The following is a 14201-nucleotide window of genomic DNA, read 5'->3' on the forward strand; positions in this document are numbered from 1 at the left end:
TGTGTTTCTATGATGCCAGCCGACAGACTGTGGTCAGTGCGGACGCGAGCAGCTATGGGCTGGGAGCGGCACTACTACAAGACCATGAAGGTGAGTTGCGACCAGTTGCCTTTTGTTCGCGCACACTAAATGAGGCAGAGAAAAGATATGCGCAAATCGAGAAGGAGTGTTTGGCGTCCGTTTGGGCGTGTGAACGCTTCGCTAGGTACATTCAGGGCATGGGTTCCGTCCGCCTACAAACAGACCATAAGCCTTTAGTGCCGCTGATAAATACCTATGACCTCGATAAAGCGCCCCTGAGATGCCAAAGACTGTTAATGCGCCTCAGGAGATTTGATGTTACAGCCGAACATGTCCCGGGCAAGCAACTGGCAGTGGCGGATGCACTGTCGAGACACCCATTAACGGGAAAAGACGAGTCGGACATGGACCGAGACGTTAAGGTCTACGTGAATGCAATTCTGAAAAGTAAGCCGATCAAATCAGCTAAAATGGAAGAAATCAGTAGAGCTACACTAAATGATGTTGAACTGCAAAACGTAATCTCGCACATTAGGAATGGATGGCCAGATAAAATGGTAGCATCTTCACCGTTGTGGGCATTCCATACAGCGAGAGCCCATCTTTCAGAAATTGATGGACTTGTGATGTACCAAGACCGAATTGTGATTCCCACAGAGCTCAGATCTGGTATTCTAGACCAACTCCACGAAGGACACCAAGGGTTGACCAAGTGTCGGGAACGGGCTAGAACAACGGTCTGGTGGCCTGGGATAGGAACACAAATTACAAAGAAAGTGACTTCATGCAACTTCTGTATTGAGCACAAGCCGACACAGAAACGAGAGCCACTTAAGACAACTTCCCTGCCAGCAGGTCCATGGCAGAGAATTGCGGCGGACTTGTTTGAGCTGGATGGAAAGAACTTTCTTGTCGTTGTGGATTATTATTCCAGAGACATTGAAATTGCTCCTCTCATTTCAACAACAAGTAAGCAAGTCATTGGCAATATGAAGAACATGTTTGTGAGATGGGGCATTCCATTAGAACTGGTCAGCGACAATGCAACACAATTCACATCAGCGGAGTTTCAGGACTTGAGGCAGCAGTATGGGTTTTCCCATGTGACTTCCAGTCCTCATTACCCACAGGCAAACGGGGCAGCGGAAAGGGCGGTTCAAACAGCAAAGCGAATATTAAAGCAACCCGATCCTTGCCTTGCCCTAATGTGCTTCCGGGCAACTCCGATTTCCGCGACCGGTGCAAGTCCAGCCCAACTCATGATAGGACGACAAATTCGCACTACACTTCCCGTGCGGGAAGAGGCTTTGGTGCCACGTCCTGTCGACCGCAACCTCGTTCGCCGGAAGGATGCTTCCGCAAAAGAACGGTATCAATATTTCTACAACAGACGTCACGGTGCACGTCGACTTCCTGATCTACTTCCGGGTCAAAATGTCAGAGTCAAGATCGATGGAGAGAAAGGATGGAAAACACCTGCCAAAGTTGTCGAGAAGACAGCTGAGCCGAGATCCTACCAAGTCGAGACAGCGGATGGAGCAGTGTTACGACGCAACCGACGACATCTTCAGGTGGTTCCAGGACCAGCCATCACTGAGAGGGAACAACAACAGCCCAGAGCCAGAATTGGTTCACCACATCGGGTCAACAGTTCTCCAAAGATGGGACCAACCAGTCCACCGGAGCCATCGGAGAGCCAGGCGTCGCCACTACCTGCTCAACAGCCAACACCTGAGCCTACTTCACCGAGAAGACCCGTGAGGAAGACAGCAAGGGGTCGTGAAGTAAGGTTGCCTCTCAGGTACCAAGACTGAGTGACAGTTTCACCTAAATGCTTAAGTTAATTGGTTCAGTAAAGTTGTATTTGCATGCTTGATAATAATTATGGTATTAAAAAAAAAAAAAAAAAAAAAAAAAAAAAAAAAAAGTTTCGAAAATGTAAGGGCAGAATAATCCCTTTTCAGACGGAGGGTAGTCTACCCCGAGGATGTCTGATGTTTCTGATGTTCATTGAAAAAAAAATGTTTTCTGATGCAAGTGACTATTTCAGTTGAAAGAAATTACAGTATTACTTGCACCTTTGTTAGGGGGGAGATGTGATGAGAATGGTTTAGTGTTCCATCTTGTTTGCCGTAGCAAAGCATATTGTGATGTGACATATGAGGAAATAGGAGTGTTGAATGTGCGCAGTTGCTGAGTGGATGCTAATAAAAGAGCTCGTGGCTATATCTCATCCTCGCCGTAAGTCCATTTCATGACATGTAGTAGTCATTTTATATCTGGTAAAATGCATTTAATATATATTTAGAGGGTTTGGGCTGACAACCACAATTAAGATCATTGCTAGGCTAATCGCCGACAACATACACGTATGTATGTAGTGAGAGTGCTATCGCTAAACCATATAAACATTAAAAGCCCTAACTCCATTGACAAACGACATGAAATACATTAGACTTGACAGTGGATGTTAGCAATAACAAAAGATTTTGAATTGAAAATTTCGTAACTCACCTTTCCAAGCACAAGATAGATTCCTGCCGAATTTTCGTGGACGAGGACCTGTTTCACCCAACCAGCAACGAAGTATTTATAAGCCTCCAAGCTCTTAAAGTTTTTCAAACTTTCGTGAGAATAGACCCTACCCACCAACGTCACAAAATCACGTGCTCGCTGTATGGTTCTGGAGTTAGGGCTTTTAATGTTTATATGGTTTAGCGAAAGCACTCTCACGACATACATACGTGTATGTTGTCGGCGATTAGCCTAGCAATGATCTTAATTGTGGTTGTCAGCCCAAAACCCTCTAAATATATATTAAATGCATCTTACCAGATATAAAATGACCACTACATAATCTGTGGTAATCGTTTGGAGCCCAGTTTTCTCGTTGAATTGCAGCAGCCCATCTCGCTCTCTTCTCTCCGGGTCTCTCGGAATCCGGTAGAACTTCATGTCTCTCCGTCTTCTCCGTCTATCTTCTCTGTTATTGCAACCGACCGCCACACACGCCTTCACCATTTTGATTATTAATGTTAACGAGCAGAAAAACACGTCGTAAATGGGAGGAATGTACGTAGCCTTAACAGGTAAACATGTGTTGACGGACAATTGGGCGGCACCAGTCAGGAGGAAGGAGTTATGACGTCACGTGGGTAGGGTCTATAGCAATAATAATTCTTTAAAAGAATTGAAAAAGGGCTTTGCTTACATACCTAAATGTCTCCCTCTCCCCAAGTAACCCCTTCAGAGACCATTCACGCTGGTAAAAATTTAAAAGAAAAACTTTAAACCTTACGGACTAAATAGAAACTGTTATTGTAATTGTGTACGGAGTCTTCAGAGTCCTAGATTTGTATTGTGAGTATAGTTTAGTCCTTAACAGTAACAATTAAAAAGAGCCTCTATTTTGACTTTTTTATATTTAGTATATAAACAAAATTTTGTTAAAGCCCATGTTATGATTTAATTCTGCTTCTAAATCCGACAATAAAATGTTTTGTATAGATTTTGGTATATTTGTAGTTTCATTTAATTTGCTGTATTTATAAAAAGAAAAAATTTCACTGTCAAATTTATTGTTGTAATATTTCAACCATTTTATAAGGGTTCAAGGATTTTTATTGTCTCATCAGTTCACATTTACATGTTAATGGTGAGAAATTAGAACTCAGGTCCTGTTTTAAAAGCCAATATAAATGCAGAGTGAGTATAAAAGAGCAAAACTAAGGTTCATTCAAAAATAACAAGCAAGAAAGACAAAAATGGCAAACAGAATTATAAAAATATGTAACTACTAAAACAATTTAGCAGATGGCCGACTTGGACTTGTTAGGGGCTAAGATGTGCGTGAGGTACAGTATATACTAGATATGATCATCAGTGATGTGATTGTCTTTTAAAGCGATTTCAGTGAATAAAGTGAGTCCAGTGATACGGGGGGGGGGGGTCTACGGGGCATGGCAAGAGTTCAACAGTCTGACAGCTTTAGGGAAGAAGAACAGAAAATGTATGATAACACTGAAAACTATGTGGCAGTCATTCTATCGTCAGAAATACATAATACAAACCTACAAATGCATAAATACATATAATTAGAAATACTCTTGAGGATAAACAGTAGAGAAGGTGAATAAACAAAAGCTGTAAGGTGACATTTATTGCTGTATTAAATTTAGGGGGAAAAAAAATAAAGTTTCATAGGAAAGCATCCAATGATTATGCCGTAGATTGAAGAAAACAAAATGCCTTAAGCTGAAACAGTTTTAATGCACATGTGTAGAACAAACTCAAACAAAAACATTAAAGTTTATTGCATTGGACAGCAGGAACAAATGCAGTATCCTGTAGGTGTTTCCTCGTCGCAGTAAAACGCCGTTACTTTACCCCTTTTCCCCTCTTCCAACAAATCCTGTAAAAGAACATAAAAACACTGAGAAATACTGTTTCCAAGAACTGTGGCTTTTCCACCATGTCTATGCTATGTTGAGATTTTAAGTGTCTCTAATGACACCAAGATAAGCTTACACAGTGCAACTCACCTCGTGGGGATTGTTTGAACTGCTCCCCATACCTATGGAAGATCTCAATTGTGTACATGTTGTAATACTCTCTCCTGAATTCTGCAGAGAACCTGCTCCATGTCCAGACACCTGTGGGATTTAAAAAAAAAAAAAAATCACATTTACATATATAGTTTGTAGACAAATGTGACAACAGCGCAAAAAAAGTACATGTCATTGCATTTTACTGAAGTACTTACTGTTAAGCCATTTAAAATGTGCCCGTCTTCTGAAGGAGTCTGGAGAACGAAGGTCTCTGATTCTGGAGCACACGAGAGCCAATGTGCATATAGAGCCTACCCACGTACCACGTGCTCGCTGTATGGTTCCGCCCACTTGTCCGTCATTTTGACTCTGTATTAGCATTGTTTTCAATTGATGGCGGAATTTAAAATGCATTTCATGGAAGACCCGGTGCTTTCTGATGCCGCAAACTCACTGGATCTGTTGCATAAAAGGCGTTATGAGGAAAAGCTTCGTTCTATACAGTCGCCAGATCCATATTTGATGCCCAAATCGATGTTTTTCGACCCACTGTCTTCGCCCTGTCTGCCCGACATCTGCTACGCAGATATTTACAATTATCTTGTCCACACTAAATCAGCCTATTCTCACGAAAATATGAAAAACTTCAAGAGCTTGGAAGCATATAAATACTTCGTTGCTGGTTGGGTGAAGCAGGTCCTCGTTCGGCAGGAATCTATCTTGTGCTTGGAAAGGTGAGTTACGAAATTTTCAATTCAAAATCTTTTGTTATTGCTAACATCCACTGTGAAGTCTAATGTATTTCATGTCGTTTGTCAATGGAGTTAAGGCTTTTAATGTTTATATGGTTTAGCGATAGCACTCTCACGACATACATACGTGTATGTTGTCGGCGATTAGCCTAGCAATGATCTTAATTGTGGTTATTTGTCAGCCCCGTAGACGAGGCCAGTTTCTTTCACTTGGTACCAGCTAAATATTATTCAAAAAAATAACGATGGTGGAAGAAAGGGAAGTCACAAACATCTTGAATTTGAAACTATGTCGTACTACGTCGTATGTTGTCGGCGATTAGCCTCGCAATGATCTTAATTGTGGTTATTTGTCAGCTCCGTAGACGAGGCCAGTTTCTTTCACTTGGTACCAGCTAAATATTATTCAAAAAATAACGATGGTGGAAGAAAGGGAAGTCAGAAACATCTTGAATTTGAAACTATGTCGTACTACGTCGTATGTTGTCGGCGATTAGCCTCGCAATGATCTTAATTGTGGTTATTTGTCAGCCCCGTAGACGAGGCCAGTTTCTTTCACTTGGTACCAGCTAAATATTATTCAAAAAATAACGATGGTGGAAGAAAGGGAAGTCACAAACATCTTGAATTTGAAACTATGTCGTACTACGTCGTATGTTGTCGGCGATTAGCCTAGCAATGATCTTAATTGTGGTTGTCAGGCCAAAACCCTCTAAATATATATTAAATGCATCTTACCGGATATAAAATGACTACTACTTAGTCTGTGGTGATTTTTTGGTGTCCAGTTTTCACGTCGAATTGCAGCCGCCCATTTCACTCTCCCCTCTTTGGATCCCTCGGAATACGGTAAAACTTCCAAGTCTCTCCTTCCATCTTCTCTGTTAGTGCAACCAACAGCCACACACGCCTTCACCATTTTGATTATTAATGTTAAGGAGCAGAAAAACACGCCGTAAATAGGAGAAATGTACGTAGCCGTAACAGGTTAACACTGTTTTGACGGACAAGTGGGCGGAACCATACAGCGAGCACGTGGTACGTGGGTAGGCTCTATAGCACGGTCACCTTCCCGAAGGACAACTTCTTCATGTATGTTGGCAGTCAAAACTTCTGGCAACTGTAAAATATAGGTGAGCCGACAATGAAAAAGTATCAAATTTATTAAAAAAACAAACGTTTAAAATGTAATTGGCTTCTCATAAAAATTACTAAACTCCCTGTGCAATACTGCCTCATTGGGCCCTGCCTCTGATTATAATTACTAGTATAGCAGTTATGTCCTCAATTTAAATCAAAGGAAATTATGTCCAGGATTAGGCAGCTGTCAGTGTCATCCTCAACCTTTCAAAGAAAACATAATTTACACATGACTAGGCATGTGCCGGTATGAGATTTTGGTGGTACGATAACCGTGAGCAAAAATACCGCGGTTTCACGGTATCATGGTATTGCAATTATAGCTCCAAAATTTTGAGATGTATGGGTTTTTAAAAAGAGAAAAAACTTTTTTGCATTGAACAGGATTTTTTTTCAGATCATATTTACAAATTGGAACATGAATATAATGTGAAAATAAATAAATTAACAAAAAATAACAAATATTTTATATAAAATTAAAATAAATAGAACCTAGACTATACCCGCAGCCACAGCTCAAGTTGCTCAATATTAGAGCAAGAACAAAATAATTGCTATAAAAAAGTAAAAACACTTCTAAATAAAATAAAAAATATATACTGTATGACTTTTTTTGAGGGGGGAAGCTCAAGTGAAGTTTCGCCATTTTCAGCCACTGTGTCAACTTTAGTCTACATGATGTCATGCCTTTGTGTTAAAAAGAACAAAGAATTCATAAGTTAGTTAAAAATGTATAAGTTAGTTCAAATGTAAATATTGTTGAGGACAGGTTTCATCAAAAAAAAAAAAAAAAAAAAGTGAGGAGTGAGACCTCCATTCTTAATTAGCGATCTTTGACGCGATACTCCCCCCCCCTTCATTCAACCTTGTTTCTCACTCAGCGGCTGTGAGACATAAAACCTCGACGAAGCTGCTCTCCCAGCTTAGCCTAGGCTAACATTCGTCATTGTAAGTTTTAGTTAGTTTTTATATTGAATTTGAAAGGAAAATGTATGTTTTGTTTTTGGCGAACTTTCTCATGGTGCTACTGCTATCCTGTTGAACCTACTCACACGTGAAAAAATACAATTGTACAACGATTAATTTGTATATTTTACCACGATTTAAGAGCTCAATAAATTGAAGAAAAGTACGCCTTGTGTTTGGAGGGTTTGTTTTTGGGTTTGCTGGCTGTTTAGCAGAATAGCGTCACTGACACTCACGGCAACAAACGGGAAGGGTGAGCGCTGCCGCACCAAGCCACTTCGGCTGCATTTTGGCACATGAAAAATAGCGAATACCGTACAAAGGTATGACGGAAAATTTGAGTGGTTTTGAAACCGCGACGTTTTCACACCATGGTAAACCGTGAAACCGGTAACCGGCACATGTCTACACATGACATGCAGGTGAACGTTATGACCAGGTAAGCAATCAGTTGCAGTGATGACCATTGCCCTTATCAACATTGATTGATTATCTTGTAGTTTTCTTTTACCTGTCTGATTGAAGTTTAGTAAGATATAGAGGGGGGTTGCCTTTGGAACCCTGAAGACAGGCTGTAGAGTTCCCTGAAGGAGAGGGGACACTTTCTCTGTCCAGAAGGCAAATCTATGCCCATGCCTTTAAATAGAAATGCAAATGAATCCATGCCCAATACCTCCCAATGTTCTTTGACCTAAGTGTCACAAAATGAAAAACAGACCACCAAAAAGGCTTTAAAAATGTGACAATGTTTGATAATTTCTCAGAAATTAAAAAAACAAATGTATTTAAAATATTTCTACAATTCTGAAAAGCAGGATGGTCTAATACTGTAATGTCAGTTGAGAAGTGAAAACAATCCATTTGTGCTTAGTTGCTCAATTAATGCATTTACCCATTCATTGATGTCCTGAATCATTGTTGGCCAATAGAAGCTAGGAATGGCTCTGTTGCTGGTGCCCTCGACGCTGCTCGAGTTCCCAGTACCAGAGTTATTGTGACACTCCATGAGGATAGTCTGCTTCTCCTTTGACTTGATGACCAGGCACATATATTTTAGGGGGGGGGGGCTTTTATCTGTTGGACGAAAATTAAAAAAGCAAAGAGAATATTAAAATGCAGTAGATTATAATGACCACCACCTGACAGAGATTAATAATAAAAAATAAATAAATAAATAAAACTCAGCTCTGGACCTTCTCCCACCTGAGATTCACAACAGTTTCTCTTATTTTTATTTTAACATCTCATATCTTTCTCATTTTCTACTTTAAAACAAAATAGAACAAGTGCCTCTTTTTTCCAATTATTTAAATATCTTTATAAATAGCTTATGGAGCTGCGTTTTTTAAATGGCCAAAAATAGTCACTTGGCCTATAAAGGATTTTAAAAAAAAACATAGAGGCTCATATATTCATGACCCTCTTTTCAGACTTATAACACAAATTGCCAGTATAACATCAGTTTTACTTACCTTTAACAATGAAATAACGCACCATTCGTCGAACCTTACGGCGCCCCACTTGAGTAGTTGGAAGCGTTCCGTCGACCAGGTACGTTAGAAGATGCTAGGTATCCACATTCATCTTCTCGGATCACTCGAAGTATCTATGAAGACAAATTCAAGCATTTCATGCCACTCTAAGACTTAAACTTACCACACAGGTTGGATGCATCGAGGACAAGGACATCGAGTCAAAGTTCGCAGGAACCTTTCGAAGATTGTGGCGTACACACACGCATAAAAACCCCTCAATGTCCGAGCCTAACGCATAAATCTATATCTCCCGTCATCCCTCGGGAGAAAATGGCGTTGATCTACGCGTGCGCAGTAGCAAACCGTCACAATCGATGCACCCGTCACGATCGGGTAATGACAATGACAACACCTCTACTTCATTTGCTCGAATCAGATTCGAGCAGGAAGGCTCGAGCATCCCATCTCTAGTGTCAGATATTTTTGGGCAAGAATCTGTTCAATCTCGCTTCTGCTTCGAGTCGTTTGGGTGCACGTTCAAACTTCGAGGCCTGCTTTGTTAGCCTAGCCTAGTTTAGCCGCTAACAAAAAGAACAAACAACGCGCCTGGGATCAATACGTCAACGAGCAAGCAAACATCAAGTCCCAAAATGTCAGGTGAGTCAGTTGACTTATGACTCAATTGTCTCGCAAATACGATACATTACCATTCGAATGTTTAGAGTCACAAAATGTCCGATTAGTGCTGTCACGAAGCACCACATATTTTTGTTTTTTACTGTTTTTGATCTTCTCTTTCTAATTTAAATGTGATGTAAAGCACTTAAATTATTCTCATGTAACAATTCTACACACCAATCGAAAAATGGAGTAACGACATTTCACTCACATCCGATAGACCCTACCCACGTGACGTCACAACTCCGCTCTTCTGAATGGTACCGCCCAATTGTCCGTCAAAACATAGTGTTAACCTGTTACGGCTACGTACATTCCTCCTATTTACGGCGTGTTTTTCTGCTTCTTAACATTAATAATCAAAATGGTGAAGGTGTGTGTGGCTGTTGGTTGCACTAACAGAGAAGATGGAAGGAGAGACTTGAAGTTTTACCGTATTCCGAGGGATCCAAAGAGGAGAGCGAAATGGACGGCTGCAATTCGACGTGAAAACTGGGCACCAAAAAATCACCACAGACTATGTAGTAATTTTATATCCGGTAAGATGCATTTAAGATATACTTAGAGGGTTTTGGGCTGACGAATAACCACAATTAAGATCATTGCTAGGCTAATCGCCGACAACATACACGTATGTATGTAGTGAGAGTGCTATCGCTAAACCATATAAACATTAAAAGCCTTAACTCCATTGACAAACGACATGAAATACATTAGACTTGACAGTGGATGTTAGCAATAACAAAAGATTTTGAATTGAAAATTTCGTAACTCACCTTTCCAAGCACAAGATAGATTCCTGCCGAATTTTCGTGGACGAGGACCTGTTCCACCCAACCAGCAACGAAGTATTTATAAGCCTCCAAGCTCTTAAAGTTTTTCAAATTTTCGTGAGAATAGGCTGATTTTGTGTGGACAAGATAATTGTAAATATCAGCGTAGCAGATGTCAGGCAGACAGGGCGAAGACAGTGGGTCGAAAAACATCGATTTGGGCATCAAATATGGATCTGGCGACTGTATAGAACGAAGCTTTTCCACGGCATCAGAAAGCACCGGGTCTTCCATGAAATGCATTTTAAATTCCTCGATCAATTGAAACCAATGCTAATACAGAGACAAAATGACGGACGAGTGGGCGGAACCATACAGCGAGCACGTGGTTTTGTGACGACGGTGGGTAGGGTCTATAGTAGTTGCTGGGACACACATCTGTAACAATACATTTATAATGACGACGAACAGCAATATGCAATTTATCAAATTTAAAATTCTGCATAGATACCATTAAACTCAATTTAATACGTACAAAATGGGCTTTTGCCAATCCAATAAATGTTCAAACCAAGGGCGTAGGTTTGGTTTCAACATTGGTAGGGACGGTATAAACACATAACTTGCATGTACACTTTTTGCTGAAAAGTTGTAAGTGTTATGTCCCTACCGTCCCTATGCAAACCTACGCCCTGGGTCCAAACTGTCTGGAGAATACTCCAGATACATATTTGTACAACAGGTCTGGCTGCCGGTAATGAAGGAACTCTCATCCCTTTCGAATTGCGGGATTCCATTGTCTCCAAATCTTGCCCTGCTTGGTGGTCTGAATATTTCATGTAATCAGGCCCGTCTGCTACTGGCGATTTTAACGATCGCTCAAAAAACAAAACAATGTTGCTCAATTGGAAAAAGAAACAAAATATTAACACGAACTAAGGGCTAAATTTAGTCATGGAACATATAACACTGGAGCAAATATCTGCAAAACCCAACAAACAAATTGTACAACGATGAAAAATAATGGTCAAAATTCACTAGAATGCTGAAGCTAGAATCATGATTCTTTCTTGCATCTGAAGTAGGGGTGTGACAAAATATCGAAATGGTGATATATCGTGATACTTTGTATCCCAAAAGGTTAGCGATATGCTCCTGCCAAGAGTTGATATATCGTTGGGGCGCTTAAAGGTCCCTTTTTGTTCATTTTAAGGCATTTACATGTTTCTGTTGAGTTTGAGTCACTGCCTATAGACCCCGATCACGTGACGTCACAACTCCGCCCCCCTGACTGGTACCGCCAAATTGTCCGTCAGCTCATCGTGTTTACATATTACCGCTACGTGCATTCCTCCTATTAGTGCCTGTTTTTCCACTTGTCTAAGGAATCACCGCCTAGTAAACGAACGTAAAAACCTTCCTGACAATCGTTAACATTGATTAATCAAAATGGTGAAGGCATGTGTTGCGGTTGGTTGCAGTAGCAGAGAAGATAAACGGTCATTTTAGTAGTTGCTGTGTGCCCATTGTGGGCAAATTTCGAAAGCAGCACGGTTTGTTTATCTCGGTCCATGATGCGTTTGTGTCGACAGCCGTTAGACAGCGGCGAAAACATCAATATGATGCCAACCTGATCGCAGACATAAGACGAAGACTACGAAGCTCGTCGCCACGGGTGTTGTGCCGAAAAATGTCCGTGAAATGTCCCCCCTAACGGGAGCGCCCACACGAGGCGAATTTCTTGTACCGTGAATATGTATTATTTTACTCTGCTTGAACTAATAAATGTCATACCTGTGTGATTGTCATTGGGATATGGTCGTGAAAACCTGTAGACTAATACATTTCTATTCAAACATGGTTATGTGGCCCAGTCCACGATTTGTTACTAAAATACAGTACTAATATTTTGTGTAATTTAATTATTTAAAACTGATCTTCGTCGTAAATCCATTACTGTAATGGGTCCATGAAAACATTTGATGTTTTCACATCAATAAAGCGTTATAAATAAGCACTCCCGTCAGGGGGGACATTTCATGCGGGGCAGCTATTTTTAGGTACACACCGGCCCGTTGTCGATCAAGTTTAATTTTACAATCGTGACAACGGTGACGCTCAGCTGACCAAATGTCGGTTTATATTCGGGCCGGTGCCGATTTTGGGTACCCGACTCCTCATCGTGACATAAACTGGAGTATGATTGGAAATTTTGTGGTCTCAGGACGAGCTCTGACACACGGGACGGGACCGGGCGGGAGGAAACATCTGTTTGGGCATCAAATATGGATCTGGTGACTGGATCGACCGAAGTTTTTCCAAATAACGGCTTTTATGCAACTCATCCAATGAGTTAACAGCGTCTGAAAGCACCGGGGCTTCCATAATTTGCAAGTAAATCCACCTTTAGAAACTATGTTCAATGGCAATACGGACACACAATGACGGACAATATGGCGGCACAATACAGGGATCAAGTGATTGTGTGACGTTGGTGATTGGGGTCTATTCATTTGGGGAGAATTTTTGCTCCTGTCCTGAAACTCAAACCGAAAGTGACCAATAAATTCCCCAAAATCAGAAAGAAGTGACAAAAAATCATAGAGCTGAAACGAATACTCGAGCAACTCCAGTAACTCGAGTTTAAAAACTGATCCGAGTAATTTTATTCACCTCGAGGAATCGTTTGATTTTGACAGCTCTAAGCATCACGTTTTGCCCGGACTGCTTTTAATGCGGGACAACGCGCTGACGTCACGTGCGTAGAGGAAGAAGCAATTTAAAAAAAATAAAAAATAAATACAAACAACCTTACTGCAGCCGACAGCCGCTACAAACTACGCCAACGTTGCTAAAAACTACGCCCGCATGATGCTAGTGTGGTAGCAGGTAGTTTCTGATGCGTCTCATAGATATCGCATGCATTTAGGACTAGATGCGAAATGACAGACTCTGCCGCGTCTGGGCAGCGTTAGTAAACAGCCGTCATCTTTAAGCAGTAAGACTTCTAAGCGCTAATAAATAGCACTGAATAAGTAAATAAGTATAAAACTAAATAAGTAGCACTGGTCCCTAATGTGCTCCAGTATATTTGGCAGCAGCAGGTATCATACATTTATTTTGAACACTGCAAAAACTCAAAATCCTTTCAGCATTTACATTTTAGACTAACTCAAAACTTAACTAGAACCTAAAAATAGCTTGACACAAATGGAAATCCAATTGAAACACGTGGGAAAAACACGTAGTTTTCAAGTGATGTGTGATATCAAGCGTAATTACATTTTTAGGCAAGAAATGTTTTTTTTATTTTTTTTTATAAGATGTAGAAGTTTTTTGAGTGAAAGCAGTGAATTTTTTTTCTCGTCACATCTGAGATGCAATTGTTGGCTGTTGTCAACAATGTACATCGAAAATAAAGACATTGATTGACTGAAAATGGTTCAATATCGGATTAAATGTCTTTTTTTCTTCATTTATATTTATAATTGCTCTATACCTAAAAAAATGTTATCCGATTACTCGATTAATCGATAGAATTTTCAGTCGATTACTCGATTACTAAAATATTCGATAGCTGCAGCCCTAAAAAATCACTAGCAAATAAACAGATTCAGAACATTGTGAGTGACTTCAAATTTCCAACAGGATTCAAAACAATTCTTACATTTTCTTTTAGTGGTATGACTATATTCCTAAGTCCTAAGCATTAGCGTGAGCACCAGCAGAGTAAATAAATAAATGTCACGAATCACTGGAGTGAAGTAAGTGAAGAAAACTTAATGATGCACATTGATTAGACACTATGACTAATTATTAGGGGCAAAAAATAAAATAAAATAAGGACTA

At 40.3% G+C, this 14201-nt stretch overlaps 2 protein-coding genes across 13 annotated transcripts in view; one reads left to right on the forward strand and one right to left on the reverse strand.

The window, feature by feature from the left end:
• Positions 1-1935: 1935 nt before the first annotated feature.
• LOC130928025 (gastrula zinc finger protein XlCGF26.1-like) overlaps positions 1936-14201 on the forward strand; it is a 35504-nt gene continuing 23238 nt past the window's right edge. For 2 of the 3 annotated variants that reach the window (XM_057854207.1, XM_057854208.1), the window contains exon 1: positions 6342-9558. In XM_057854207.1, the coding sequence (XP_057710190.1) occupies positions 9552-9558 (7 nt within the window). In that variant the 5' untranslated portion in view covers positions 6342-9551. Of the gene's footprint in view, positions 2263-6341; positions 9559-14201 lie in introns of those variants that run through there. The other variant, XM_057854206.1, reaches the window with a different exon arrangement.
• LOC130928092 (uncharacterized) overlaps positions 3640-14201 on the reverse strand; it is a 31673-nt gene continuing 21111 nt past the window's right edge. The window contains exons 1-7 of one of the 10 annotated variants that reach the window (XR_009066591.1): positions 8899-9780; positions 8319-8500; positions 8100-8117; positions 7938-8010; positions 4784-6440; positions 4563-4673; positions 3640-4432 (exon numbers count right to left, since the gene is read on the reverse strand). Coding sequence is in view for 5 of the 10 variants with exons in the window: in XM_057854321.1 (XP_057710304.1) it covers positions 7564-8010; positions 8100-8117; positions 8319-8500; positions 8899-8923 (672 nt within the window). In the remaining 5 variants the exon portion in view is untranslated. The other 9 variants (XR_009066589.1, XR_009066588.1, XR_009066590.1 and 6 more) reach the window with 9 other exon arrangements.

Source organism: Corythoichthys intestinalis, chromosome 13 (genome assembly GCF_030265065.1).
Source record: "Corythoichthys intestinalis isolate RoL2023-P3 chromosome 13, ASM3026506v1, whole genome shotgun sequence".
Classification (NCBI taxonomy): Eukaryota; Metazoa; Chordata; class Actinopteri; order Syngnathiformes; family Syngnathidae; genus Corythoichthys; species Corythoichthys intestinalis.